Below are 13,013 nucleotides of genomic sequence, written 5' to 3'. Positions count from 1 at the left end.
TCTGAAAATATTTTATAAATGAAATCGAATGCAATAATACATAATTTAATAATAATATTTCATACTAATGCATTTAACTCAATGTGCGTCTTTCAAGTTTTATCTTTGGAGCTGTATATAATTTTCACTGTACTTTCTGATTAAATATAAAAATGAATGCAATGAAAATACTTTATTTAATAATAATATTTTTTATTATTATAACACCCTCAGTTTTGTGTGCATAACTGGAGTAGCAGATGCACATTAATATCTGTAACAGAGATGCAGTGTTTATTTTACAAGGACGATATTCATATTTCAATACAACAGCAAAAAAAACTCATTCTTGTAGCTCAAAACTAACATTCACATTAAATTAATAAATAATAACAAAACAGAAATGATTCCCACAAACCGATAGTGTTATAGTGCAGATTAGTATTCTGAATTATTTTCCATTTTGATCTTTTGCATTTAATAAACGAATATAATAAAGACCTGACGTACCGATGAAATGACATTTCACATCCAGTGTAGCAGCTTTCGCTTCAAAATCACAGTAAAACCTGTCAGATGCCCTCATTTTCATCACGTTTAACAGTTGATCATCACGGCTTAAACTAAGCAATGCACGTAAAATATATATAAAAAAACAAAACAGCAGTAAAAACACGTCGTCCGCTTTTGGCCATGTTTTAGTGTGTTTAGTAACAGATCAGATGCTGTGCGGTCTGTACAGCGCTGCTAGTTGAACATGATTGATTCAGGATCCTGGTTCATCATATGGGCCATGTGCCGCAGAACATCCTTCTTAGTAATGATTCCCAGCAAACGTCTGATGTGAGACAGAGAGAGTAGAAGATTTAGTCATCAAACCTCTGATTAGCTGATTAGACACAACTCATGCTTTAGAAGGGGATTTTATCACATCCGTTTGCCTCATTTGAACCTTTAAAATTAACTCTATAATATACACTTATCCAAAAGCTTGGGGCCGGTTAGATTTTTAGATGTTTTTGAGTCTCTTCTGCTCAACAAAGCTGCATTTGTTTCAAAAATACATAAATTGTGAAATATTTTTATAATTTAAAATAGCAGTTTTCTATGTGAATATCTGTTAAACTGTAATGTATTTCTGTGATGATCTTCAGAAATCATTCTAATATGCTGAATTGCTGCTTGAGAAACATTTCTGATTATTATCAGTGTTGAAAACAGTTGAGCTGAACAATATTTTTGTGGAAACTGCGATGCATTTATTTTTCAGGACTCACAGAAAGTTAAAAAAAAACAGCATTTATTTGAAATAGAAATCTTTCGGAATATTATAAATATAATATTAGTTAATGCATTAACTAACATGAACTTTCAACTTTCCCAACTTTCAAATTCGAACAGTATCCAAACATTGATGTCTATCAAAATACAGCAAGTTATCTTTTGAAAATAATTGGCGATTAAAGTTTCTAATAAAGTTTGTGTCGATTGCAACTAGATGGAGACAAGCGACTGTTAAAAATGTATTTGTCATTGAATCATTCACTCAAGAGATTCGTTCAGTAATGAAACAAGTATTTATGAGTCATCGAATCATTCATTCAAACCACTTTTTCATCATTTTAATATTAAAATTGGTGTTTTAAATATATTTCAAATACACATATATTAAAATGTTTAATAATTCATTCAAGTTAAACGTTTAAATAGACTGTCACAAATTATTTAGTTCAGAATCGTGATCCCTATTTGAGACAAAAGAATTGTGATTCTCAATTTATCCAGAATCGAGCAGCTCTAATTATCAGTCACTAAACGAGCATTTCTTTAGGCTCTTACCCGCTGCGTGTGACCAGACACTGGCGCAGACCCAGCTTGCGGAAGATGTCCACCACCGTCTCCATGGGCGTGTGGTCAGTGACGGTGAAGGGGCTGAGGTTCAGGATGCGTCTGAGTTTGAGCGGCTGCGGGTTCAAGGCGGGAATCTGCGGAGCGTCTTCAGTGAAATGCACCACAGAGTTACTGACGACCCCATCCTGCTTCTGACGTGCGTTCTCTGAGAAACACAGAGCCACATAATACAGTATTTCATACTCGGACTGAATATTCACCACATATCTGCAATGATGACGATGTATGATGTACTATTTTTTTATTTGTGTCATTAAATTAGTTTTCATGAGAAGCAAAAAATGCAGCTAAGAGTTGTTAGAAATGTTGGAAACTCTCAATGAATCAATTAAAAAACATTCAATGTAATAGTAATTAAACCAACATCACTGAAATATTATTACAATTTATTACAAAAGAACCGTAAATATATATATTATTAATTACTATTATAATTATATATATATATATATAATATATATATATATATATATATAATTATAATAGTAATTAATAATATATATATAATTAAATATATTTCATGTAATAAAATAATAAATGTAGACTTGGTGAGCAGTAGAGACTTCTTTCAAAAACATTAAAAAATCTTAATTATTGAAAACGTCTGGGGTTATGCATGTAACCATGGTTCCCCGAGAGGGAACTCCACGCTGAAATCCAGGCCGAGGCGCATGCCTGTCCTGGTGGGAGAGCACCAAGGAAGCGACATACATACACGTAAGCCTAGCCTTAGAAAGGGGCCATATACCACTGGCGCCACGGGCCGCTCACACAACTTGGCAGAAACGGGGGAACCTGAATAGATCAAGTGGACCATCCCACCCATCCCACCCTCAGATAGCTATGCTATGTGAGCAGAACTAGCCTGGATACACAAGACCACAGAAGACACTAACTAGAAAGCCTCTAGAGGAGCTCAAGAGATCGCTACTTAAATCCCAGGTAAAGAGAGTACCTGCTGAGCTAGAACACAGATATCCTCAGATCAGATCAGGTCTTATGAAGGCTTCTGGAGCAGAATAAAATAGCTGAGATAGCCTTCCTACAGAGCTGCCTAGACCACAGAGAGTGGGCCATCTACTTACAACCCTAGCAGGGGAGATAGCATTGTATAGGCAAAGGCTCAAAGAGACCGCTACTTAAAACCCTAAGCAGGGGAGCAGACACTGAGCTAGCACATAGATATCCTCAGATAGCAGTTCACTCAGATAAGGCTGAAGATAGCCCAGACCATGGAAGTAGACCATCTACGTAAAACCCTGAAGGGGAGCCAGTACAGTCCATGCAAGGGGCTCACGGAGACCTTTTTTATTTTTTATTAGCAGTCTTCAAGCTGGAACACAGCTATCCTCGATTAGCAGATTCCTAGACAAAGACTACAGCCAAGACACGTGACAGAGAGATCGTGCATGTCCTCAAGTGCCAAAAACCTCTGGAACGGAGGCACACGCTTTCCACACTGCTCACCTGCCTTGCTCTCTTGGGGAACGTTTTGCAAAGTAGTGCATATAATTAGTTGAATAAACACATAAACTGCTTTTTTTTAAACAGCAATAATATTTGCTGTATTTTTTTTATTGCTGCAAAAATGTAACTGGCTTTACTGCAGATAAATTACTGTACGCAATGAAATATAAACTGTAATTTGATGGTGGATGTGGTGAATAAGCTGCCAGTGACCAAAATATTGATTTTGAAGCCATTGAAAATGATAGTTTTGAGAATATGGTAGAGATCGCAAGTGCGCTCTGGCGACTGCATATTCAGCGGCTCAGATGTCGGGAGTAAATGATGACTGCTTTGTTCATTATTACATCCAACAACAAAACACCTCAATCGCTTAATCTGAGACATTCTTGTCTACTTCTGCTCCAGCGGTGAAACAATGCCGGAGTGATGACAGCTCACTCAGGGTGGGTCTAAGGTAAAACACTAGTGTCAATCAACAATAGTGGGAGGGGCCTGGGTCTGTGTGACGTCACACAGACAAAAATCTGAGAACGGCTTGATTTTAGAAAGAGGTCATGATTTATCAATAGGTTTACTGGGTGGATTTGTATTATTATAGGGTGGTTGTGTAAACATGCTGCCAACACACATTTCAGTTCAAATAACATGTAAAAGTGAATTTTGCATCCGATGACCGCTTTAAGGGATAAACATACCCGGGTGTGTCACATAACCTGCTGTCTGGAATACCCCCAGATGAGCTGAATCATATCCTAACGTGGCACTGTGTGCATGTGTCTTACTGATTGCCAGGATGAGGTCGCGTCTCTGCACGAAGCCGATGAGCCTCTCGGACTCGCGCGAGACGACCACAGGGAAGCCGTTGTAGTCGGTGTCTTTGATGAGCGTCTCCACGTCCTCCACCGTAGTGCTGTCCTGCGTCAGGAGGGCCAGCGGCGGCTCGTTACGGCGCGGTCGCATCACGTCGGTGGCCAGCGTGCGGTGCGTGAACTCGTCCTGGTCCAGGTACGGGTAGCCGTTGAGCTGGATGTGAGCTTCGTAAATGCCCTCCTTACCGAAAGCGTCGGCCACCCATTTACTGGTGACGGCGGCTGCCATCAGAGGAACGATGTACTCCAAACCGCCAGTCAGCTCGAACATGATGACCACCAGAGACACCGTCATCCGCGTCACGCCGCCTGCATAAACACAAACACTTCATAATCTACACCAGCAAAACTTAGGGCCTGTTTACACCTGGTCATTTCATGCATTTTCACTGATCGGATATCTATCTGGCATCAGCACTGGAAAGATAAGTTTGTCTTTTAATGAAGATGATTGTGTTAACTATCTGCGTCTTACTTTCAGTTTAATTCGAGGCAGTTTGCACGTCTGCTTGCTGAAGAGATGCTCAGCTGCTCGTCTGCAGCGATGCATGTTGCATTAGCACAGTCATATCTGACTATAATGTCATATAGCCTATACGCTCTCACACGTTTATTATTTTAACATTTTGGGAGGAGTAAAATTTACATATGTGGTTTCAACAATCAGATGCATTTACTCTTGTTCAGTTTCGCAGCTTCATGCTTCATCGCGGACTTAATTGCAATTCAAAAATCACACAAAGAATTTTGCAGTTCGTAATTAATGTTGGTAGGCTAGACCGTGCAGCCCTAGACTGAACTGTGTGAGTGTGGGTCTTTGAAACACAAATTTAGCAGCAGCCAAGTGACTTTGTGCGACCCACAGTTTGAAAACCCCTGATCTACTTCATCAAATCTTCCTCTCATTGAAACACATCTGGATCTGAAGAGATTCTGGATCTGGAGTGTCTCACCCAAACACGCGGCGGCGCCGACCATGGCGTACAGGCCCGGAGTGACGCAGTCTGCACCTGGACGACACCAGTTCTTAAAGATGATCCAGTCGTGATGATGGTATGCCATCTGCTCCACCGCGATGCCCACAATACGGCCGGCGATGGCGCCCACCGCCATACTGGGGATGAACAGACCCGACGGGATCTGAGGAGAAGCACATTCACAATCAGAATCAGGATTGTTTTGGTCAGTACTGAGATCACAATTATTCAACGTAATGACTCAATGAGCTTGGAAACAGTATGCATTTATTGAACTGTCTTTTTAATTTATTTTAAATATAGATCAATTAATATTCAATTCAATAATCCTGATGAATTAATAAATTGTTACAAACATTGTTTTAAAAAATGTCTGTGCCAATGTCATGTAAATGATTAAAATATATGTTTTAATTATATCATATGCATATTAGCCTGGAAACAACGCAGATCAAAAATGCAGAAACAGAATAATTAGGCCAGTTTCTTCTCTTGAAATGAAGCTGAAATAAAATATAAATATTAGATTTAAAAAAAACTTCGTGTTTTTCTTTCAATATATAATTTTAAACATCCATGAAAAAATATATACAAATTTAATTATAAATATAAATATTCCAAAAATTGACCCTTATGACTGGTTTTGTGGTCCAGGGTCACATATATTTCACACAAGAGAACATGGTGGTTCTCACCTTCATGCCGAATGTGAAGATGGTAATGACGATCTTGAAGATGAGCGCCAGCGCGAGCTGCCAGAGGGCGTTGTAGACGCCGGGGCCGGCGGGTCTGTCGGGGATGTCGTCCACGGGCCGGGTCATGTTGGGGTTGTTGATGTAGTCGCAGAGCTGTGAGGACTCGAGCGCACCGCAGTCGTTGAACAGCTCTGAGATCAGCTCACTGGTGCTGCGCCGCGTGTAGGGATTGGGGAAGGCCAGTACGGCCGTGATCCCCGTCACCACGATCACCTCCAGCACCGGGTACTTGCCCAGCCGCGTGGTCTTGCGCCGCCGGCACCAGGCAATGTTGCAGCGGATGAAAAGCGTCCCCCAGAGGCCCCCGAACACACCCAGCAGAATGAACGGCACCAGCTCGGCCATGTACCACGGCGTGTGATACTCTACGTAGAACAGAACCAGACGATTGTTGCCAAACGGGTTGATGGAGCGCAGCGTGAAAGCCGCCACCAGCGCCGCGAAGAAAGACCGCCATAACGTCTTCAGAGGGAAATAATAACTCACCTGCAGACACACAAAAGATATTTAGATTAGGGCTGAATCATTCAGAAACTAAGCAAGCGACTAGCTTTATGAACGAGTCACTGAATCATTGACTTGCTCAATTCGTTCAAACCACTACTTCATTTCGGATGCAAAGCAAGTGACTGTCTTTGTGAACCAGTCACTGAATCATTAATCACTCAGTTAGAGCCCTGCACGGGCCTCAAAATTAGGCCCTAGCACTGAAACTGAAACACTGAAAAGAAAAGTGTGTGTGTGTTTTCACCTCCTCCAGACTGAACAGAACTCCACCGATTGGAGCTCCGAATGCAACCGACACTCCTGCGGCCGCAGCTGCCGACAAAACCTAAAACAAACATATGCAGATTTCAGAATATTCCCTTGACTCCTGTCTTACATCAGTCACGTCTCGTCCAGCATGCAGATGTGCGCACCTCCCTGCGTTTGCCCTCGTTCTTGCTGTATTTGGAGAAAAGGCTGCAGAACAGGTTCCCGCAGCAGCAGGCGACGTGCACGAGCGGCCCTTCCTTCCCCAGACTGAGGCCAGACGACACGGCCAGCACCAGCGTCACCGTCTTTATGAGCAGCGTCCACTTGCCCAGATACCCGCGGATGATGAAGCCGCTCAGGATCGTCTTTATCTGGAACGACACACACACACACACACTCAGTCCTCTTTGAGAGTGATATTATATTATTTGTTATCCTGGACCACAAAACCAGTCATAAGTCATTGAAATTGAGATTTATATAATCTGAAAGTCTAACAATTCATCTTTCCATTGATGTATGGTTTGTTATGATTGGACAATATTTGTCTGAGATACAACTATTAGAAAATCTGGAATCTGAGGGTGCAAAAAAATCTAAATATTGAGAAAATCTCCTTTAAAGTTGTTCAAATGAAGTTCTTAGCAATGCATATTACTAATCAAATAATTAAGTTTTGATATATTTACGGTAGGAAATTTACTAAATATCTTCATGGAACATGAACTTTACTTAATATCCTAATGATTTTTGGCATAAAAGGAAAATAGATCATTTTGATCCATACAATGTATTGTTGGCTATTGCTACAAATATACCCCAGCGACTTATAACTGCTTTTGTGCTCCAGGGACACATATTAGCTATGTTTTCTGCACCTCTGGTATTCCTGATCCGCAGGCATATGGAGCGAACACTCGCACCAGAGACACGGCCAGGAAGGAGAAGAAGAGCGCCCACAGCACATACAGGAAGTAGTTCAGCAGATACACACCTGCACCCTGATGACAGATACACGCAGACATCAGAGTGTGAAGAGAAACACAAACTAAGGCTGCATGATAAGAGGGGGAATAGTAAATAGTAATTTAAAATGTAAATTATGCTTGTTTGTAGGGCTGCACAATTTTTTTGTGATTATTACATATCAATATGACTATAAATATTATTATTATTATTACTATTACTAAATAAAATCTATTAAACAAAATAAGAAATATGAACTTTCACTGTAAAGTTAAAAAATATATTTTTTGCTGTGCTTGTTTGTAGGGCTGTGAGATTTTTTGTGATTATTATATATAAATATGATTATAATAATAATAATAATATTATTATTTTTACTAAATAACAAATATTATAAACAAATTAATGAATATATATTTTACCGTAAAGTTAAAAAATCTTTCCTTTTTTTTTAGATTTTAAAGAAACTAATTAGAAATTATTTAGATTTTTTAAGATGAATTTTATTTTTCTGATAAAACTGTGATTGCGATTAAAACAATTCAAGGTTTGCTGTGGCTTGTTTGTTGGGCCGCACAATTTGTTGTGATTATATATCAACATCATTATTATAATAATGATAATAATAATAATAATAATAATGAATATATACAAATATTTAACAAATAAGAAATATTACGGTTGTAATACTTCACTGTAAAATAGAAAATCTTGTGCATTTTTGAAATGTAAGATGCATTTTTTTTATAAAAATTGTGATTGCAATTTGAAATGCTATTAAAAAAATGAAATGCTGTTTATTATACATACATATCATTTAATTATATATCAATGTGACTATAATATTAATTATTAAATATTTCAAGAAATCATTATATAATTGACTAATAATATAATAAAAATATAATCATAATAAAATATAGTAATAAAAATAATAATAATTTTACAGTAAAGTGCAAATTTATTTTGGTGGAAATATATTTATATTATATTATTATTTATAATATGTTTCTTTATTTAAATTGCAGATTTTGTGATTTGATAATTGCACTAAGCCATATCACAATTTTGTTTTTATGCAGCCCTTTGACAATCCTAAAAAAGCATTGCATATAAATTATTTTTTAAATTTGTTAATCACTCTGCTGTACCTCAGTGTATCCCGTCATCAGTTCAGCCCATTTCTGCCACTGAGGACATTTGTCTCTGTCGGCGAAGGTGGTCTCATTGGACGTCCAGCAGCACTGCTCGTGACTGTACCAGAGCGCAGACAGACACACGCCTTCTTTCAGATCCGTCATCCAATCAACAGCCAGATCGATCACTCCAGCCAGCGTGCCTGAGAGAGACCAGAGAGACGTTACATGCTGACAGAGTTCTGGTCAGTGGTGTCATGAGTGGGTGTATCTCTGGCCACTGATGTCAATAATGGACATGTCTCTGGTTAGTGGTGTTGAGTGGCCATGTCTCTGTGTCAGCTACGTAATGAGTGGGTGTGTCTCTGGTCAGTGAGGCCATGAGTGGGCGTATCTATGGTCAGTAATGTCATAGGTGGGCGTGTCTCTGTGTCAGCTATGTAATGAGTGGGTGTGTCTCTGGTCAGTGAGGCCATGAGTGGGCGTATCTATGGTCAGTAATGTCATAGGTGGGCGTGTCTCTGTGTCAGGTATGTAATGAGTGGGTGTGTCTCTGGTCAGCGAGGCTATGAGTGGGCGTGTCTCTGGCTAGTGGTGTCACGAGTGGGCATGTCACTGGCCACTGATGTCAATAGTGGGCGTATCTCTGGTCAGTGATGTCATAGGTGGGTGTGTCTGTGTCAGGTATGTAATGAGTGGGTGTGTCTCTGGTCAGTGATGTCATAGGCGGGCGTGTCTCTGTGTCAGGTATGTAATGAGTGGGTGCGTCTCTGGGCAGTGAGGCTATGAGTGGGCGTGTCTCTGTGTCAGGTATGTAATGAGTGGGTGTGTCTCTGGTCAGCGAGGCTATGAGTGGGCGTGTCTCTGGTCAGTGGTGTCACGAGTGGGCATGTCATTGGCCACTGATGTCAATAGTGGGCGTATCTCTGGTCAGTGATGTCATAGGTGGGCGTATCTCTGTGTCAGGTATGTAATGAGTGGGTGTGTCTCTGGTCAGTGATGTCATAGGTGGGCGTATCTCTGTGTCAGGTATGTAATGAGTGGGTGTGTCTCTGGTCAGTGAGGCTATGAGTGGGCGTGTCTCTGGTCAGTGGTATCACGAGTGGGCATGTCACTGGCCACTGATGTCAATAGTGGGCGTATCTCTGGTCAGTGATATCATGAGTGGGCGTGTCTCTGCACCTGACAGCAGACCAATCAGCAGCATCACCAGCCATCCTGACCAGGCGTCCAGCAAACTCTTAATGAACTCCCAGATGGACTCTTTACTCTTACTGGTGATCTGCAAAGACACACAAAATAAACCAGTGCACTAATGATTCAAATGCACCATATCAGTGTCAGGTGGTCCGGTTCACCTTCCGGTGTCTGTCCGTGTCTCTGGATTTCTCTCTCAGCCAGTCAATGGTGTGAAAGTCCTCGTAAGTGCCAACGTCTGGGAACGGCTCGTCCAAGAAGTCCATCAGGTTCCCGGCGCCGTTCATCTCCTCTGTAGGAGTGGCACTGCTGATGCCTGAGGAGAATAAACCAGATTTTCAGTAAATATATTACCAAACACACATTCTCTCATCAAACTTCATGAGGTGCATCCTAGGATGTTTTTGAACACTATTAAAGGAGGAACATGTATGCTAAAACTTTGATGATATCTTAATAAATACTGAAAATATGAGAAAACTTTAATATACAGTAGGAACAAATTATTTTTATATTTTACATTTATTTATTAATTTAATTTAAAATTAATTTCAAGCATGTAAGCAGAAGCGTTCATTTAAAATGGCTATAAGCGGGGGAAAAAATAGCATGTACCTGCCAGTGTGCAACACAGTGAATATTACAGTATATTGCAATATTATGCACCTTTTTCCCCACCTTTTCACATTTTGCATCACCTCGATGATGCTTTTGCTTCACTACGTGCTTTAACATCCATTAAAACATATATACTAAAATATGAGAAAACATTCATATACAGTAGGAATACATTATTTTTAGGTTTAGTTTTTTTTTATTTTTATATTGTAATTTATTTAGTTTAAAACTAATCTCAAGCTTGTAAGCAGAAGTATTCATTAAACGGCTTTTAAGCTGCAAAAATAAATAAAAGTAACACATAACTTCCAGAGTGCAACACAGTGATTATTACAGTATACAGTATCGCAATATCATGCATCGTTTCACCTCTTCCATCACTATGCACTAAAAAATACATTTAAAATAAAAATTCAAAATATATTCACATACACTACGAATAATTTATTTTTAATATTTTTTTAATTTATTAATTTTACATTTTTAACTAATTTCAGGCATGTAAGCGGAAGCGTTTATTTAAAATGTTTTTAAGCTGTAAAAAATAACGTGTGAATATTACAGTATACTGCAATATCATGCTGAAATCCATATCCTAATAAAATACTGTAGTACTGCATCTAGTCACACACTGACAGCCACGTCATTTTACATAAACACTTTAACTACATGTTTAGAATTAGTTTTAAACTAAATGTAAAAAATAAAAAACAAATGTATATAAAAATATAAAACAAATCCACTGAATGAAACCATGGCACATGTTCAAAAACACAGTAGTACCATGTTTATTTTATTTTTTTGCAGTAATATAGGTGTAAATATAGGTGTTCAGAAGTATTTATTCATCTCAATAATATAAGAAAAAACCCAAAAGAAACGAATGCACGCAGAGGCCTTACAGAAATATCCCTCAGATCAGATTTCACATGAATATTTCTATCTGTGCAGCACAAACATGATAAAAAACACATGCAGGAATGAACCCAAACATATTAAAGACGCTCAAATGACCCCATAATAACACGACAGTCATATTAGAGCAGGTGCATCAAACAAACACACGCATGCGATCAATCTCACCCTCTGCCTCCGCCATATCGCTGTTTGTGTAATAAATTAAAGCTGTAGTGATTATTTATAGTGTTTATCCATCATAATATCAGAATAGACTGACGCGGAAGGACGGCGACGTACAGTGACGACGCGTATACACTGTGCGTGCGTGCGCGTCACCGCGGCGCGACGTCTGCGCAGAGTCGCAACTTTTCAGACCACCCTAGCAACCACTTCTTCCAAAAGCACCTAGCAACAAATTTAGCTATTTTTAAAAATTAATTTGGCAGCTTTTGATGTGACTCAAATGATCAAAAGCAACATTACCATTTAAATTACACAAAAAGAAAAAAAAAAGAGATGCCTATAGTAGTTAATTTAATAATAATGCTAAAAAATAATTCTGTAATTTAGTAATGATATGATACACTTTGTTAGTAGCTTGTGTTTGTTGATCAGTTGGAACACTGTAAGAAAAATATCTAGAGAAATGGAAAAGGTTACTGTAATTTAATAATTAAGGGATTACTCTTATTTTTCCTGTAAATTACTTCTTATGTAATTGAACTTAATACTGTTTATAGAACATTCACAACACAATAGTGCATTTAACATCACAATTTAAAGTCTAATCTTAAAATGCATGCTTTTTATGAACCCTTCTCACTTTAAATACAGTATTAGTAACACGTTAGTGTCCAATTCTCACTATTATTGGTTATCAGCATCAATATTACTGGGATATTGGCTGTTTATTATTACTTAAAAACCACATATTAATGTCTTATTCTGCAAGACTTTATTCTAAATCCTTAATTCTACCCAATTCTCAAATTTTATTGTCAACAACTATTTTATTAGAGTAATTTGTACAGTAATCTAATTACACTTTTGAAAATGTAATTAGTAACTAGTAATTCATTACTTTTTTGAATAACTTACCCAACACTGCTAGTAATTTTCCAGGACATTATCCATTATCTGCTGTAACCCGAAAACACAAAATACAACACATAATTAAAAATGCAGGTAAAAAACCTGTGTAAAAATCAATACAGAGAATTCCTTCAACATAGTAGATTGTGCCCTATTTTACAGACTTTTCTTTGAGTGTAGCACATTAACTAACTACTAAATCACTGCTTAAAACCAGAACGGTCCAGAACGTGTTTTACTTGTTTACTAATAGTTTTTTCCAAATGCTCACAGTTTTTGAAACCATGGCTCCATTTCTCAAAACAACCAAACACACACACATCTTGCAAAAGCAAACACTTCTTTGAAAACTGTCTTAACTCTTCTAAAAATTTTATTTTTGCATAG

The 13,013-nt window shown here is 38.4% G+C and overlaps 1 protein-coding gene across 1 annotated transcript; it reads right to left on the bottom strand.

Annotated features, from left to right (window-relative positions):
• Nucleotides 1-179: 179 nt before the first annotated feature.
• LOC306856557 (H(+)/Cl(-) exchange transporter 4) lies at nucleotides 180-11,868 on the bottom strand. The gene is made up of 12 exons (XM_079395911.1): nucleotides 11,718-11,868; nucleotides 10,178-10,332; nucleotides 10,002-10,101; nucleotides 8,835-9,022; nucleotides 7,596-7,718; nucleotides 6,882-7,088; nucleotides 6,713-6,793; nucleotides 5,902-6,447; nucleotides 5,183-5,369; nucleotides 4,143-4,538; nucleotides 1,819-2,035; nucleotides 180-817 (listed from the first exon to the last, which is right to left on the bottom strand). Exons 1-12 carry the CDS (start codon nucleotides 11,731-11,733, stop codon nucleotides 727-729), a joined length of 2,307 nt encoding a protein of 768 aa, XP_079252037.1. The 5' UTR covers nucleotides 11,734-11,868; the 3' UTR covers nucleotides 180-726.
• Between the last annotated feature and the right edge of the window lie 1,145 nt (nucleotides 11,869-13,013).

This window comes from Barbus barbus (genome assembly GCF_936440315.1).
Source record: "Barbus barbus genome assembly, chromosome: 37".
Lineage (NCBI taxonomy): Eukaryota > Metazoa > Chordata > Actinopteri > Cypriniformes > Cyprinidae > Barbus > Barbus barbus.
This window is presented reverse-complemented; position numbering and strand designations above follow the sequence as displayed.